This window comes from Callorhinus ursinus, unplaced genomic scaffold, assembly GCF_003265705.2.
Source record: "Callorhinus ursinus isolate GAN/ISIS: 27379988/994484 unplaced genomic scaffold, GSC_fseal_2.0 scaffold7, whole genome shotgun sequence".
In the NCBI taxonomy this organism is placed as follows: domain Eukaryota; kingdom Metazoa; phylum Chordata; class Mammalia; order Carnivora; family Otariidae; genus Callorhinus; species Callorhinus ursinus.
The window spans coordinates 64,556,188-64,574,413 of NW_027397069.1; the positions used below are offsets into that span (position 1 = coordinate 64,556,188).

At 37.2% G+C, this 18,226-nt stretch overlaps 1 protein-coding gene across 6 annotated transcripts in view; it reads left to right on the plus strand.

Moving 5' to 3' along the window:
- Window positions 1-548: 548 nt before the first annotated feature.
- The window catches only part of LOC112826779 (NEDD4-binding protein 2-like 2), a 111,759-nt gene continuing 94,081 nt past the window's right edge, over window positions 549-18,226 (plus strand). For 4 of the 6 annotated variants that reach the window (XR_012378826.1, XM_025875068.2, XM_025875072.2 and 1 more), the window contains exons 1-5: window positions 549-715; window positions 2,292-3,553; window positions 12,975-13,099; window positions 16,976-17,064; window positions 17,454-17,530. Coding sequence is in view for 5 of the 6 variants with exons in the window: in XM_025875068.2 (XP_025730853.1) it covers window positions 2,292-3,553; window positions 12,975-13,099; window positions 16,976-17,064; window positions 17,454-17,530 (1,553 nt within the window). In the remaining variant the exon portion in view is untranslated. Of the gene's footprint in view, window positions 716-2,291; window positions 3,554-12,974; window positions 13,100-16,975; window positions 17,065-17,453; window positions 17,531-18,226 lie in introns of those variants that run through there. The other 2 variants (XM_073894715.1, XM_073894713.1) reach the window with 2 other exon arrangements.

The following is an 18,226-nucleotide window of genomic DNA, read 5'->3' on the forward strand; positions in this document are numbered from 1 at the left end:
GGGAACGCTCAGTAATTGGTCTCTCTCAAAACAAAACACAACACAATTACGATACGAAATAACTTTCTCATAAGTACTTAAGGCTCTGCTGCAGTGATTGTTCACATGGATAGAAGAACGTGAGCCTGAGATTACCGAGTGGTTTTTCGTAGAAACGCCAGCAACCCTACTTGGTGATACCAAATGTGGAGACCCCCTTGAAAAGCCTGATTCTTTGTATCCTAGAAAGTCTTAAAAGCATGCACTGCGAGCGGCCTATGTATCTGTTTGGGTGCCAGGCACTCACGTTCTCTCTTCCTTTACGGATGAATTCCAGAGCGGGTCGCTGCCTTTTTTAGCCAAAGTTGACAGTTCTAAATAACTTCCCAGCTCCAAATCTAGGAACTAGTTAGGGTTTACGTTGGTTATCGCGTCTGCGTATATCACGCAATGGATTCTGGGAGACCCAGTCTCTGAGGACTGAGGTTAACAGGCCCAGTGTGAACGCTGGACTTCAGTTCCCACAATGCCGAGCGCAAATCTGTAATTTCTGCCGGGGTAATCGCGAGGTGGCCGCCATCTTGCGTACGGCGGTGCAGTTTCCCAGATGCTGAGGGCTTGGGTTTTAGTTCCTCTGTGCTTTGGGGTGTGTTTGCGCTTTGCTTTCACCTTTTCAGATGTTCGTATCTTTCTAGACCACGATTTTATTGGGAGGTAAAAGTCAATGTAGTGTAAGGTGAGTAAATACTCCATTTTAAGTAAGGGTGGGGTAATGGTGGTGACGTTTTTCGGGTTTTTTGGCTTCTCGTCTGCTCTTGGCTGGACCCTTTTGATTAGCCGTAAACGTGGAAGCCCGGAGTGAACCTTTGAGTCTAGGATATCTCTTGAGTTCCTAGACAGAACCTGAACATGTCTCCGTTGGGAGAAAAGAATCTGGGTGACGCACTTTTGCCCGGGCCACCTTTGGAGGTCAGAAGGCCAGGGGACTCAGGTTGTGTATAGGCCACGCTCTGTTAGTGCAACCGTCTTGCTGTTCCTTGAGACTTTTATGGTATTTCGAATGAGGAAATGAGAAGCTGGGAGGTGGTCGGAGGCGGGGGTGGGGGGTTGGAGGGGCGTTTCCGATAGGACCGCGTTCTTTACAGTCGTTTTTTGTTTTTTGTTTTTTCGGTTTCTGTGGGCCTACTTGTATCGTTGTCTAGTTCGTCTTTTTTCCTTTTTCTTGTTCTGCCCTGTTGGAGGAATACCAGAGAGCGAGCAGAATGAAGTATTGAGTAAAACAGCGTTTGGGATTGCACTTTTGAGGGCCCCTAAGAAATTTCAAGGGAAGCAGCATTTATCTTCCAGATTGACCAAGCATGTGGAAAAGATGAATGCGTTGATTTGGGGAGTTGCCAGATTTGTGTATAAATTATATATATCACTGGGTGACGCACTTTTGCCCGGGCCACCTTCTTTGGAGGTCAGAAGGCCAGGGGACTCAGGTTATATATGATATGTTTGATATATTTGAGTCATTCTTAGTGCAACTGAAGTTTTTTTTTTTTTCTTTTAAAATGCTGTACACCCATTTGGAAACCACTCATATTCTTCACAGGAAAAGGGTCTGTAAAGTTCGGCGTTTGAGTATCTAACGTTTGATTGCTAAGGAGATGCTGAGGTTTGAGAGCTGGATCCATTTACTCCGAAGGATATAGTGGTTTTAAACAATAAGAGTTTATGAAGACATTTATCACAGCCAGTTTGGGTAGGTGTCAGTTTGGCTAGCAGATTTACTCTTCATCTTAGTACACAGCTGTGTATATCATCAAAACATATTACTGATTCAATTTTCCAAACTTACTTAAATTCTTCCAAGTTTTTAAGTTCAGAGATGCATTTAGGGATGCCTGGGTGCCTCAGTCCTTTAAGCATCTGCCTTGGGCTCAGGTCTGATCAGGTCCTGAGGTTGAGCCCCGCATGGGCTCCTTGCTCAGAAGGGAGCCTGCTTCTCCCTCTACCTGCTGCTCCCCCTCCTTGTGCTCTCTCTCTCTGACAAATAAAATCTATTAAAAAATGCATCATTTGGATTAAAAGTGAGATATATCTTTTTAAAAAAAAAAAAGATCCTTACTTACCTTCAGTGAGGCCCCTCCCTAAATCGTGATAACAATACTTAAATAGTAAGTGGTTCTAAAATTACAATTTTGTAATTTTTGTATTCTGGGAAAATTTACCATTTAAATGTCTTTTCTGTTTTCTTGTTTCTGAAAAACTTTTGTTTAGATTTTTAAAATATTAGTTATTAATTACATGATTTATTTGCTCCTCAGATGCCTTATGGTGAAATTGAAGCGAAATCTTTGGATCATGGTGAAGAACTAACAGGTGAACCATGCTATAAAAAACTGAAGTCAACTGAAGAGGCGTATGTTTTTTCCCATCATGGTAGTGCTAATTTCCACAGAATCCAAGAGAAAACTGGGAATGATTGGGTCCCTGTGACCATTGTTGATGTCAGAGGTCATAGTTATCCTCAGGAGGACAAAACCAAAACTACAGACTTGGTGAAACCTGTGCATGATGAGGTTCCTGGCAATAATAGATCAGATGTTATTGAATCCATTGATCCACAAATTTTACAGGATGCAAGTCCTGCATTGGTATCCAAAGATGATGAGATATATAGCACAAGTAAAGCATTTATAGGACCCATTTACAAACCTCCTGAGAAGAAGAAATGTAATGAAAGGGGAAATCACTCAGATGCAATCAGTGGTACAGATGGCAAAGGAGGACGAGAACAGAAACAGAAATTCAACTCCAAAAAATCAGAGCTTGACAACGAATTATTCCAGTTTTATAAGGAAATTGAAGAGCTTGAAAATGAAAAAGATGATTTGGAAGGCAGTTGTAAAGAACCCAAACCCTCTGAGGAAAAACTTACTACGTATTATCGGGACCATTATAATGAGCTGTTAAAATCTGAAGAAGGAAAGGAAAGAGATATTAGTAATGTTCTTCAGTCACATTGTGGTTTTCAGCAGCAGGTGGAGAATGAACCAGGCAAATATCCTTGTAATGGACAAGTAATACCTGCATTCTGTGAAGATTCGTTAATTTCCTTCGGGCCTGAATGGCAGTCAGTGCATTCTTTTATAGTACCCCAAGGTCCTCCTCCTCCCATTTTTAACTATCATTTAAATATGCAAAGATTTAATGCTCCACTAAATCCACCATCAAATATTTTCCATGCTCCAGATGGGTCTCAGCATCAAAATGGCTGTTATGTAAATAGTTGTCACATTAACTGGCATTGTTTTTCTTTTGATCAGAACAATGACTATATTGACTGTAGTGAGTATACCAGTAGAGATCATTCCCCTGCAAATGGTTACAGTGTGCAAGATGCATATGTAAGTAATGGTTTCTGTGAAACCAGGGAAGGATGCTGGAAAGATCCTTCTATGGGCAAGCATAATGGAACAGACAGGCTTATGAACCAGCAGTTTCAAGAGGAAAAGTTAAATAAATTGCAGAAGTTACTTATTCTTTTAAGAGGTTTGCCTGGTTCTGGGAAAACAACGTTGTCTCGGTGAGTAAAGGATACCAAGTGAATGCTTGGTAATTCATTACTTAAAAATCATAGATGATAGTAGTTATCAATGACAAATGCTTTCATGTTTCTAGTAGAAAATCTAATTTGTTAACACTTGAGAATGACATCTGACAGTGTAAATATTTAAAAAGATGTTTTCTGATGGAGGAAAGGAGAATTGACATAAAGATTCTGCTAAGGGTTTTAAAAATAGATACACCGTGTATAATTATGACAGTGATGCAAGTAAATGCTATTTGAGAACTGTACTGGCCTTCCTTTTTTAAGTCAGCTATCCAAGCAGAGCTGGACTTAGGGTTGGAAGATTTGGGCTTTTGACCCAGTTATTTCAAACTTTATGGCCTTGGACAAGTTTTGCTATCTGTTAATAGACAGGGTAATACTTATTTTTCTGGAATAATTGTGAGAAGCAAATGAGATAAACCAAGGAAGAGGAGCTGTGAGTTTGTTTTCAGCACTGTGCAGATTCATATCTTTGGCAGAGGGAACCCTTTTTTTATTTAAGTTTCAGGAGTCTGAAGTGAGCAGTACCTGAGTTAAATGGAGTTAGAACTGGTTATGTTTTATTGTATGACAGAATGTTTCAAATTCCTGTTTTTTGTTTGCATTTTTAAAAAAGAATATTGATGCACTTGAATTCATTTGTGCAGTTGTGAAAAATAGTACAAAGAAAAGCATTACAGATTCTTTGTAGCTTTTGTAGGATGATTCAGGATTTATGACTGATCAAGAGAAAAAGAAAATTGTTTGATGTCTTCCAGCAAGGATAAAATCCAAAGAACCGTTGTGCAAATGTTTTATATTTACTTGCAAAACAGTCTAAACAGAAGTTTCTTCAGAAGCAGTAAATTAAAGAAAGATTAAATTTACCATACATTTCAAGCTAGCCTGTAAGCTGTGATCTTTGTAAATGAATTTAAATTTTGCATTTTGATTCTTATTTATTTATTTATTTATTTACTGGGACGCCTGGGTGGCTCAGTCAGTTAAGCATCTGCCTTCAGCTCAGGTCATGATCCCAGGGTCCTGGAATCGAGTCCCGCTTCAGGCTCCTTGCTCAGCGGGGAGCCTGCTTCTCCCTCTACCTGCCGCCCCCCTGCTTGTGTGTGCTCTCTCGCTCTCTCTGACAAATAAGTAAATAAAATCTTAAAAAAAAATTTTTTTTTTTTTTGTTTAGTTAGAGAAGGAGATCGAGAGAGCACGAGGAGAAGGAGAGGGAGAAGCAGACCCCACTGAGCAGGGAGCCAGACAAAGGGGTGGGGGCGCTGGATCATGACCTGAGTTGAAGGCAGACGTTTAACCAACCAAGCCGCCTAGGAGCCCCTATTCTTATTTTAATGAAGATTTTGTAGAGAAGGTGAAATTTCAACTCTTTAGAAAGGATAGAAATTAAGAATGAAGTGTCACAAACACGGGCAGTCTCCTAGATTTAGAATGTAATATCAGAGGAAAGAAATAGTTGAAATTTGGAAATTATGTGAAGGAATCTCCTAGCTGGGGTCACCTGACTATGCGTGGGTATAGAATAAATGTAAGAAAGAAAGATTAGATTTGGAACAACATTGGGGTATGTTGAAGATGAATAAAGTAGTGGTATTGCAATAGAATTTCAAGGAGATGTAATTGTAGTGGGAGATGATAGAGGTGATATATATGGTACGAATCAGATGTATGTTGTAAGAAAAGAATAGTAGTAACTGCCATTTGTGTCATGATTTCAGTTTACAGAGTACTTTCATATATTAAAATCTTGTAAAATGGGTTGTGTTATTTTCATTTCACAGAAGGAGCAGAGGCTTAAGAGAATTAAGTTTGGGTTAAAGGGCTTGGGAGAAGTTGTAAGAACTGGTAGGAGGTCAAACTAGAGATATAAATGATAGCATGTTTCTTCCCTGCTCCTTCACTTTAGTATCTATTGCAAGCATGGCCCTATAACTGTCTCCTGACTTTCAGGAGCTTGTTTAAAGAAGTAGGTAGGAGTAGCTGTTTAGGTCACCGCATTTTGAATGAAGTAAGATTGGTTGGTTGGGACTGGATAGAAAGCTAGATATTCTGTGGTGGGGGAATGGCTTTACGTAGGAGTTAACTTTCAAAATGAGCTTTGAAGAAAGAAAGGAGTGAAGATTTGGTAGATCAAAGTTGGGTTGATTTGGGGCACTAAATTAAAAGGTAGCATTGTTTAGTTTTGCTGTGTGGTAGTAAGCATAGGAGGGTAAAGTTCAGAGTCTTTGGGGGTAGTTTTCAAGTCCTCTTCTTCCTTAATTTAGTCCTTACCCACCTGTTTGTCTTTTTGTCCTTCTGCATTTGGACTAGCACCTACCCTCCACTGCAGGAGACATGATACTTGTTCATTCATTGTTCTCAGGACTCTACTTATTCAAAGGTTCTCTCAAATGCCTCTGCTTTTTGAGGTTTTGGTTTATCATCTCAGTCTTCCGTAATCCTTCTGAACTCATATAGTACTTATCGTTACCAAGTTTTTACTTAATTGTTTACCCACAAATTTGCTAACAGATTTTAATGAAGTACGTTTTAGGTTAAATTCTAACACAAGCACAGACTTTGAATATTTATGAATAAGCTAGTGCAAAACAGTTCATACACCTTTGTAGGTATGTGAAAGTGCTAGCTCTTTGTCCTTTTAGGCAAACTGACAGCGCTTTGATGAAAGGTTTATTTCAGGCAGAATTCAACAATTTCTAGCTGTGGAATTTTGTTACCATTGTAATTGACATTAGCTAAACAGAATCCTCTGAGTCTGTGGTTGACACAGGACCCTTCAGGGATCAAGCCTTGGGTGTCATTCCTAGGGGTCTGGGCTATAGATTTTGCTAGATTCATATACCCTGTTCATATGAGGAGAAAGGGTGAACCTAAAATATTTTAGCTAATATGCATTTCTTTTGCTGTACTGATTTCACCAATGAGTGAATATATTTTCAGAAACAGGCCACTAATTTCATTATTATATTAGCAAAATGTTGGGAGTTGATCAGAGATAAACACTGAAGCACTTTCAGAGAGGAGAGATGTTACACTGCTGATTTTGAAGATGGTGGAAGGGACCATGAGCCCAGATAGGCAGGTGGCTTTTAGAAGCTGAAAAATTTGGCAAGGAAACAGGTTCTCCTTTGGAGCTTCCAGGAGGAATGCCAGCCTACCCAGACCTTGATTTTAGCGCGGTGGAACTGATTTCAGACTGCTGACCTTCAGAACTATAATACAATAATAAGTGCATGTTGTTTTAAGCCACCAAATACGTGGTAATTTGTTATAGCAGCCATAAGAAACTACAGTTTAAAGAGAGATGGGAAGAGATTTTTTTTTTTTCTCCCTGCTTTTGGAGATCTCGGTTTAAACTCCAGAGGAAAGATTGACCTTTCCTTATGTTGATCTCTATTCTTAATTTAAGGAGTGTTTAGAGAATGAGGTGCCCCAGTAAAGTGGTTTTGGGGTAGGGGTATGCAGGGGCCACTCAGTAAATAAGGAGGTAAAGGGTTTATGAAGTGTCAGTTCTCAGATTTTTTTTGAGAAAATCACTTCTCTTTGTAAATGCACACAGATATATTAAAATAATGTACAGTTCTTAGAAGTTGTAAAAATGAAGTATGAAAAAAATAAAAACTATGAAAATTAACTCAGTAATAGGCCATTTGGGGAAGTAGGGTTCTCAAAACAGGGTTAAGGAACAGGATTCACTTGTTCCTTACTTCAGTGAAGAATTAGAAGCACAGACTGGGTTAGTTATCTGGCTGTGTAACAAATTACCTTATTAAAAACTGAGTTAAAGCAACAAACATTTACCATCTCACAGTTTCTGAAGGACAGGCGCCTGCGTGAATTATCTAGGTGCCTCTGGGTCAAGGTCTTTAACAATGCTTTGATTAAGGTGTTGGCTAGGGCTGTGTTCTGGTCTGAAGGTTTATTTTGGGGTGGATCTTCTTGGAAGATCTTCCTTGAGGTTGTCAACAAGACAAGTTACTTGTGAGCTGTTAGGTTGAGGGCCTCCGTTAGTTGCTGGCTATATACAGGCTGGAGACCTCTCTTGGTTCTTTGCTCCCTGGGCTGCTTTCCACACACAGCGTGATGAGACAAAGTGAGCCAGCTCTGAGCCCAAGAAAGAAGCCACTTTTTTTTCCCTGTAATCTAGTATCAGAAGTGACATTCTGTCAATGCCATATTCCATTAGTTAGAAGGTAGTCACTGACTCCCACCCACACTCAAGGGGAAGGGATTATATAAGGGTGTGAATACCGGGGTCATTGTAAGCCATTAGTTTTGGCTCTCCCATGCAGCTATGTAACTCTGGTGGCCTGATTTCTGAAGTCATTTTCTTTTTCTGGATTTGTAAATAGGAAATTAGCAAGGTTGTTATGAATATTAAATGGGTCATGACATTCTGAAAAAATACAAATCAAGTAGCGAGTGGGCCTATATCTGATTTTTTTTTAGTAGATACTTCATTTTTCAGAGTTCTAAGTTTTGATGTTTGGAGAATTCATTTTAATACCTTACTTGTGAGAGTTTTAATAGAATCTGACTACAAGAATTTTGAAAATACTAATATTCCTAAGTAATTTATCTTTTATTCAGATGGTTTGTATGGCATCAGATATATCCAAATTGATCATAAGTATTTTTTTAATATAAGTCCCCAAAATAAAGCTTCATAGTTTGAGATAACTCATGGAATTTTATTTTGTTTTATTTTTAAAGATTTTATTTATTTATTTGACAGAGAGAGACACAGCGAGAGAGGGAACACAAGCAGGGGGAGTGGGAGAGGGAGAAGCAGGCTTCCCGCTGAGCAGGGAGCCTGATGCGGGGCTGGATCCCAGGACTCTGGTATCATGATCTGAGCTGAAGGCAGATGCTTAACGACTGAGCCACCCAGGTGCCCCACGACTAGAGCCACCCAGGTGCCCCAGATAATTCATGGAATTTTAAAAAGCTGCATGAACAGCCTGGAAAGAAAAAAGTCTCTCTCCAAGCTAAAGTTATTTGCTATAATTATGATTTATATATTTAAGATGTTCTTCAAAGAGGTTTATTCATGTTTGATGTTTACTTGGTTTAATGATGTAAATTGATGTGCTGTCTCCTACCCTCTCTCTCCACGCCTCCCCCATCCCCACCTTTTTTGAGGTTAAAACATTCCTTGGATACAAAAGCTACTCTACTCTTACAGTATGGTATTACTAACATCTGAAAAATCACGCAAATAAAGTAATAGAATGGAAAAAATGAAACAAGGTATCTAAGAAAGATGGTATCAGTTTTCTGGTACTGTTAAATATAATTAGGTTATCATAAGGTTGATTATGATCAGAATCATTTTAGGTGATTGAGCTTTGGTTTGGAATGCTAATAGTGTAGCATTTTTTTTTTTTTCAATACGAGGCTTGAACTCACGCCCCTGAGATCAAGACCTGAGCTGAGATCAAGAGTTGAATGCTTAACTGACTGAACCATCCAGGTGCCTCATATTGTAGCAGTTTTATATTCTAGGTTATCTGTATAAACAAATAAGGTGTCAAATATGTTGGGTGGTGTATTTTGGAAAAAGTACGGTGGTTTAAGAAAAATCCAACTCTAGACTCACAACCATTTAATTTCATTTGCTTTGCTTGAAATAATTTGAACTGTAATTCTGTAAGTGGAAATGCATGTTTAAATCTTTTTTTATTTTTGTCTATGCAATTTTATTTTTATTATAAAATATACAGGCATAACTTTTTTAATTGTACTTCATAGATACTGCACTTTTTACAAATTGAAGGTTCGTGGTAACCCTGTGTCGAGCAAGTTTTTGGCTCCTTTCTTCCAATAGCATTTGCTCACTTAGTGTCCTTATGTCACTTGGTTATTCTCACAATATTTCAAACTTTTTTATTATCATATTTGTTATGGTGATCCATGATCAGTGATGTTAGTGTTGTAGTTGTTTTGGGGTGCCATGAGCTGTGCCCATATAATAAGATGGCAAACTTAATTGATACATGTTAATGTGTATTCTGACTGCTCCACCAACCTGCTGTTCTCCCATCTCTCCCTATTTTCAGGCCTTACCTATTCCCTGAGACACAACAGTATTGAAATTAGGCCAGTAAATAACCCTACAGTGGCCTCAGTGTTCAAGTGAAAGGAAGAGTTGCACATCTCTCACTTTAAATCACAGGCTGGAAGTGATTAAGGTTAGTGAGGAAGGCATGCCAAAAGTCCAGATAGGCTTCTTGAGCCAAACAGGCAGCCAAATTGTGAGTGTGAGAAAGGTTCTTGAAGGAAATTAAAAGTGCTACTCCAGTGAACACACAGATGATAAGAAAGCAAAACAGCCTTGTTAGTGTGGAGAAAGTTGGAATAGTCTGGTTAGTAGATCAAACCAGCCACAACATTCTCTTAAGCCAAAGCCTAACCCAGAGCCCTAACTCTGCAGTTCTCTGAAGGCTGAAAGAGATGAGGAAGCTACCAGGGAATAGTTTGAAGCTGGCAGAGGTTGGTTCATGAGGTTTAAGGAAAGAAGCTGTCTCCGTAACATAAAAGCACAAGGAAAAACAGCAAGTGCTGGTGTAGAAGCTGCAGCAAGATCTAGTGGAGATAATTAATGAAGATCTAGCTAAGATAATCAACAGAAGTGGCTACACTAAATGACAGATTTTCAATGTAGACAAATGGCCTTCTGGAATAAGTTGCTATTTAGGATTTTAATAGGTAGAGAGGGGAAGTCAATGCCTTAGCTTCAATAGAGGCTGACTCCTCAGGGACTAATGCAGCTGGTGACTAAGTTGAAGCTAGTGCTCATTTACCATTCTGAAAATCTAGAGCCCTTAAGAATTATGCTAAATGTACTCTGCCTGTGCTTTTCAAATGGAACAGCAAGGCCTAAATGACAGCGTATTTGTTTACAACATGGTTCACTGAATATTGGAAGCCCACTGTTGAGACCTATGGCTCAGAAAAAAAGATTCCTTTCAAAATACTGCTGCTCACTGACAATGCACCTGGTCCCCCAAAAGCCCTGGTGCAGATGTAGAACAAGATTAATGTTGTTTTCATGCCTGCTACCACAACATTCATTCTTCAGCCCATGAATCGAGGAGTAATTTTGAATTTCAAGCCTTATTATTAAGAAATACATTTTGTAAGGCTGTAGCTGCCATACATACTGATTCTTGGATGTATCTGGGCAAAGTAAATTGAAAACCTTCTGGAAAGGATTCACCATTCTAGATGCCCTTAAGAATATTCATGATTCATAGGGTGAGGGCAAAATATTAACATGAAGAGGAGTTTAGAAGTTGATGCCAGCCTCATGGATGACTTTGAAGGGTTCAAGACTTCAGTGGAGGAGACAACTGCAGATGTGGTGGAAACAGCAAGAGAACTAGAATTAGAGGTGGAGCCTGAAGATGGGACTACATTGCTGCAGTCTCATGATCAAACTTGAACAGATGAGTTGCTTATTACGGATAGCAAAGTGGTTTCTTGAGATGAAGTCCACTAGTGAAGATGCTGTAAAGATTGTTGAAATGACAACAAAAGATTTAGAATATTCCATAAACTTAGTTGCTAAAGCAGTGGCAGGGTTTGAGAGGATTAAGTCTGATTTTCAAAGAAGTTCTCTTGTGAGTAAAATGCAGTCAAACAGCATCACATGTTACAGAGAAATTGTTTAGGAAAGAGTCAATGGATGGGGTAAACTTCATTGTCCTATTTTAGAGAATTGCCACAGCCACCCCAGCCTTCACAACCACCAATCTGATCAGTCAGCCTACATCAACGTTGAGGCAAGAACCTCTGCCAGCAAAAAGATTCCAACTCTTTGAAAGCTCAGATGATGGTTAGCATTCCTTAGCAATAAAATATTTTTGAATTAAGGTGTATATGTTTTTTTTTTAGTAATAACTTTTATGCACTGGGAAGCCAGAAAATTAATTTTGACTTCCTTTATTGTGGTACTTGATTGTGGTGGTCTGAAACCAAACCTGCAGTATCTCTGAGGTATACCTGTATACAATTTTATAATAAGCTGAGGAAAGGAGAGAGATGTTTAATAGTCAGAGTCCTTCTTATTCCTTTGAATTAGGGGGTATGTATTCTTGAATCATTCCATGACAATACTCTTGTATTCTCAATCTCTTCTACCACTTTCCAGTCCCTTCCCCCCTCAAAAAGTTACAGAGTGATACCCAGTTGCCTAATGGCTGGTGGGGGGGAAACAACAAAATATTTCTGTTATTGTTAGATCCAGATTATTCTCTTAACTGTGTTTTACCTTTTCTCAGCACACTCCTAGTGTTATTCATGAGTCACTGGTTTTGGGAATTCTCTGAACACTAATCAATCCGTACTTAGAAATTTAAGGTGGTATCATATTGTGAGAATGAAATTTGATTATTGATTTATTGTGAAGAGTGTATTCTTTAGTGCTTAACAGTTGACTTCATTTAGTAATGTAATCTCTTAGCAGTTTTAAAGTTTGATTATACTTTGGAGGATCACAGGTTATTTCACAACCTTAAGTCTCAAGCTATTTCTGACTTCCACTTTTAGGTCATATATGTTTGCGCTTTGTGGAAATGAGTTTAGTAAAGCTATCTTAGGTCAAATAGAGTTTTCCCCAGATGAATTGCTTGTTTAGGCTTATTTGCCTTTTAGGTTACTTATTGCACTAAATTTAGGCAACTTTAACACCACATAAAAATTCTCTAAAGTTGTAGACATTGGGGAGGGTATGTGCTATGGCGAGCGCTGTGAATTGTGCAAGACTGTTGAATCACAGATCTGTACCTCTGAAACAAATAATGCAATATATGTTAAAAAAAAAAAGAAGAAGATAGCAGGAGGGGAAGAATGGAGGGGGAGACTAACCATGAGAGACGATGGACTCTGAAAAACAAACTGAGGGTTCTAGAGGGGAGGAGGGTGGGGGGATGGGTTAGCCTGGTGATGGGTATTAAAGAGGGCACGTTCTGCATGGAGCACTGGGTGTTATGCACAAACAGTCATGGAGCACTACATCACAAACTAATGATGTAATGTATGGTGATTAACATAACAATAAAAATTTAAAGAAAAAAATTCACTAAAGTTAAAACACGGATAATGACATAATTTTGGGATTGGTTGAAGAGTGTTTTTAAAAGTGGCAATACAAATGCCACTTAGTACAAATGCCACCTAAAAAGTTTTTGTTACTGGTTGTAATTGTGTAGATTTAAGTGTGAAGTGATACTTGAAATCTGAAAACTTCTTAAGGTTCAGCTCCTGTGCTATTCTGTTTGCAATATACTTACAGGTAAGTAACAGAGATTCATTTAATAAACTTTCCTGTGTGACTTATCTTTGATGGTTATAGATTTTATAAATGGCACCTTATGATTTCTTTCATTAACAGAATTCTGCTTGGTCAGAGTCGTGATGGCATTGTATTCAGCACTGATGACTATTTTCACCATCAAGATGGGTACAGGTATAATGTTAATCAACTTGGTGATGCCCATGACTGGAACCAGAACAGAGGTTTGTTTTGGGCCAAGTCTCCGGGATGGAATATTTGACTAGGAGTCAGAAGACTTGAGTTTTTATTCTCAACTTGACTTTTACCGGCTGAATGACTTTGGCAAGCCATTTAAATAGCTTTGAGACCAATTTGTTCATCTATTAGAAGGGATAGTTATACTTGCCTTACTTGATCAAGGTTGTTGTTAGAGAATTTAGATAGGTGTATTTTGCAAATTGTAAATAGTGTACCCATATAGGCTGGTAAAATAGAGGTGTGGGATATTTTGATATCCTTTATTTTATACCTCATGAATAAATTCAGACAACTCTTCATACTATTGTATATTCTCAAAAGGTATTTCCCTAAGAGTAATGCTAATGTTTTCTAAGGCTAGAAATAAAATGCCTGTGAATATTAAAGTTTTTCCCATTGATACTACTCTACGGAAAATCTACTTAATTCATTTTTTAGAAGTATATCTCTCAATTTTTCCTCATTCTGGAATTGACTGCACATTTGAATCACCTGGGGACCTTTTAAAAAAACTTACACCTGGGGGCGCCCGGGTGGCTCAGTCGTTAAGCGTCTGCCTTCCGCTCAGGTCCTGATCCCAGGGTACTGGGATCAAGCCCCGCATCGAGCTCCCTGCTCGGCAGGAAGCCTGCTTCTCCCTCTCGCACTCCCCCTGCTTGTGTTCCTGCTCTCACTGTCTCTCTCTCTGTCAAATAAATAAAATCTTTAAAAAATTTAAAAAAAATAAATAAAAATAAAAAAACTTATGCCTGAATCTTAGCCCCAGAGATTCTGGTTTAGTTGGTCTGGAGTGGATCTAAACAATATTTTTTGGGAAAGTTACCCAGATATTCTAATGTTGCAATAAGGATTGAAAACTTTTGATCTAGAACTAAGTAAGTTCTTTTTTAAAAGATGAAGAGTGTATTAATGATTAAACAAGTTGTTTTTATTGCGAAAAAATTTAAATCTAACTTAAGTTACAATGAACCCCATACCTCCGATCACTCAGAATTATTATCAGTTATCAAGATTTTGCCTTACTGGCTTTTATCTTTTTTGTTTTAACACCCTCTCTTTTTATTTGCTAAGGTTTTTAAAGCAAATTTTAGACATCAGATAGCATGCATTTCAGATTAACCTTTTTCTTATGTAATGGCATCTTACTTAATTGCAGTGCCATCGTCACACCTAAAAACACAAAAAACCAAACAGTTCCTTGACATCATGTAATACCCAGCCTGTAATGAAATTTCCCATTGTCTTACGTATTTCTTTACAGTTGTTCTTTTTGAATCAGGATACAAGCTAGATCCTGGCAGTACATTTAGTTTTATGTTTCTTTTAAGTATATTAATCTCTTTCCTCTTTTTATCCCCTCTTTTTGCCTTTATAACATTAATTTGTTGCAGAAGTTGGTTGGTTGTCTTATAGAATGTCCCATATTTTGTGGTTGTCTGTTCGCTTCCTTGTGGTAACTTATTTAACCTGTTTTTCTTTCTCCTGTATTTCCTTAAATAGAAGTTAGTTTTAGACAGGAGGATTTATTAGGTTCAACTTATTTTTTTGGTAAGCATATTTCTGGTTGTCCCAGTTTTAGTGATATTAAGATTGATTAATAGCTACAAAGGGACAGCCTACTCCTTCCATTATCAAGTTCCGTATCAACTTTATGTGTAATGGTTCTATCCAACAGTGGATTGTTTCCTGAATGAGACTTTTCATTAAAGGTTGCAAAATGGTGATTTTCTAGGTCTAACATTCCTTCCATGCTAGAATTCTTCTGTAATGAAGAACTTTCACCTAGAAATAGCAATTAGGGTTGTCCTAAATTTAGTACAGTATACACAGGAAAAACAGGATGAATGCTTTTCTTTTTAATTGTCAATTTTCACAGTAAGGAATTACAGTGAGGATATTTTTGAGTAAAACGTTTAATGTGAAATAAGTTTGATTATAAGATTGTTTCCTAGTATTGGTTCTCCACAGAACATTATGCTACAGAACATTACTGTGTAAATCAAGTAATGATGAATTGCAATTCCAAAAAATGTTTGGAGTTATTGGACTAAGTTAAGGAAAATAGTAGTAGGTGTTGAGTGGAATGAATAAAGGCAGTGAACAGAGAAAGTATACCTTTGGTGGACTGAAATTTGTATCGGACATTTTTTTCTCTTTGCAATACCAGCCTAGAATATTACAATAAATGTTTATGCTATGTGAGTTATACTTGCTGAATAAAAAAATGGTGTTTAAACTGCTGGTTTTATTATCAGTATAGCATAAATTTTTCCTAGGTAATGATAACTAGCGATTATTGAACGTTCTGAAAATTATAAGCATGACTTACTTAAGACTAAATTTCTCTTTAATAGATGTTTATTGAACACTTTTAAATGCCAGTTACCATTCTGGGAGTCTCGTATGCTTCATGTGTATTATTAGAAGAATCTTAAATTCATGTTAGACCACCTATAAATTAAAAACCTCTTTGAGGTGTCGGTCTGTTTCTTAGAGTATGGTGGTTCTTTTGTTTAAGAAATGACTCTTGTTATTAGGGTATTCAAACATTATTTACTTAGGAACTCTTTCCTCCTGGAGTACACTGGAATGTGGTATCGTATGATGATTTTTCATGGAAAGAGGGTAATCTCCCCATTCCTGCAAATCAGAGATTTAATTTGATTCTTAAGCTTCTCCTTGGAGGTGCCAGCCTAACCATTAGACATTAAGAGGATTAGTTTAGTAAGTTTTTTTTTTTTAATGAAAGATTTGATCACAGTTTATGATTGGGGATAGAGCAACGTAAGATGATAGCATCTTGATATCCTATTTATGACCCAAATTCTAAATTTCTTTTGGTATTTAGAGACATTCTCTCCCAAATATGTATTCCACCATAGTCATTTCTACTTAACTAACCTTGAGAATACTGTCTGCCCTTAGACATCTGTTTAAGTGTTTTCATTATGTAGAACTTAGTGTTTTGAATTCTAAGTCCCAGCAAAATTTCCATATCATTGCCTTTTGCCTCAGCCTTTTAAATTTTATTGTAGGTTCTTAATTATGTTTCTTGTCTATTTACACTTAGGGGTACACACACTCCTGTTGTTGACAGTGGCTCACTGTGGCAGTGATTCTTATCTCGTGGGGGAAGAGATGGCAAAGGGATAGGAAGATGTAGTGTAGAAAATTTCCATGGGATCCCAGCTCCTAATTTGAGAATTCTCGTCCTAAAAAATACTTACAAAGTCAGTTGAACTGTAGTACTTAGCTACTTGGTATATAAGTTTCTTATTTCAGAAGCATTATTTGTAATTGTAGAACTTTGGAAAATACAGATAAGCATAAATTGCTGATATTCCTGTTACCCTCAGATGACCACTTTTGATATTTAGTAACTCTTCCTGGATCTCTCTATTTTGACCAAAATAAGGTCATACTTACATATTGTGTTATAATTTGCCATTTTCAGTTAACAGTCTTCATCTTTCCATGTCAGTAAAGGCTCATCTCTTTTCATACTCAGACTGTATTCTAAGTAACTTGTTCATATATTTCCTATAAATCAAAGTTAGCTGTAGACTGAAGGCTTTCTTAGTTGTGAGTTCAACAAAATGTTCTTCCCCAAATGTCATTGTCAAAACCAGTATCTGGTCCAGAGAATACACATTGCCTGTGCTTATGTCTCTTAATTCCCTTTTAACCTAGTGGAGTCTTTTTGTTGTTGTTGTTCACTGCACTAACTCAGGAAATTGCATAGTTTTAGTTTTAAGCACAGAGATGTAGAAATTTTCTTAATAATGTTTAAGTTTTATTTTGTATATTTTAATCTAATAGTTTTCTGGTTTTTGTTTTTTAAATTTATTTTTTTATTTCAGCAAAACAAGCTATCAATCAGGGGAGATCTCCAGTTATAATAGACAACACTAATACACAAGCTTGGGAAATGAAACCATATGTGGAAATGGTAAATATGTGATATGAGAGAGTTTTAATATTTTATTCTTACCCATTTTTTCATACTCTGAAATTTTGGTTACTTTGATCATTACATAAACATTTGTCCCTGTTTTCTAAAGAGGTGTGTTCGTTAACTTAGTTTTTAAAAAACTGGGGTTGGTACTTATTAAGAAATATGCTCATCTTGTTAGTTTTGCCTGGACTTGAAGACAGTAATTCGAAATTGTCCGGTTATGTGGTCTTAACATTTTTGTGGACATATTATTTAAAAGTGAAATGTTTCTTGGTCAAACAAATTTAGAAGTATTGTCTAAATGAAACTTCTGTTTATCTGCCTTCTTTTTTACTTTAAGAAGTATTCTCTGGGTTTTTGTTTTCTTCCTTTCCTTTGTGTAGGCCATAGGAAAAGGATACAGAGTAGAGTTTCATGAACCTGAAACTTGGTGGAAATTTGATCCTGAAGAATTAGAAAAGTAAGGCGCTCAAATTTTTTTTGAATCCTTATCTTTGAAAAATTTTTTTGAGTCTTTATCTTCTTTTCTTTCTCTTCTCCTTTACACAGTTTCTTTACTGTTTACTAGCTTTTGCTTGTCATATGTTTGCTATTTGTGCATAGGGACTACTACTCACTTTCTGTCAAGAGGAACATTGACTTAAAGTTTCTTGGGGTACCTTGCCTTGGTCAGTTTTATTAAATTTTCCTTGTTAAGTGTGTGTGTTATTTTTTCATATGTAAATTCCTACATTGTTTCATAGTTTATTGAACGCTAGTGGAAATCCAGAACACTTTGGAAAAGTTAGAACTTTTCCTTCTGGTTTTCTGCAGACCACTTACCTACATTGCCCTTCAGACTTTTCTTCCCATCACCTTTTTACTTGGGGCTTTCATCTTCTTTCTCTTTTCCATCTTTGCTACTACAGGTTCGTAATCTGTAGATTCATAATCCAAAATCCTTGTAACCAGTGTGTTTTAGAATTCAGGGTTTGTTTTTGTTTATTTTTTTAATAGAAAGGTAATATGGTACATATACAGAATCATAATACCCCTAGCAGAGTTTGGGGCAGCATGTCATAATCACACATGTTATTTTTTCTGTGGCAAATCACTACTAGTCCTCTAATTAGATAAGAAAGATTCTACATAATCTAGTGTTCGTTCTGAGTAAGCT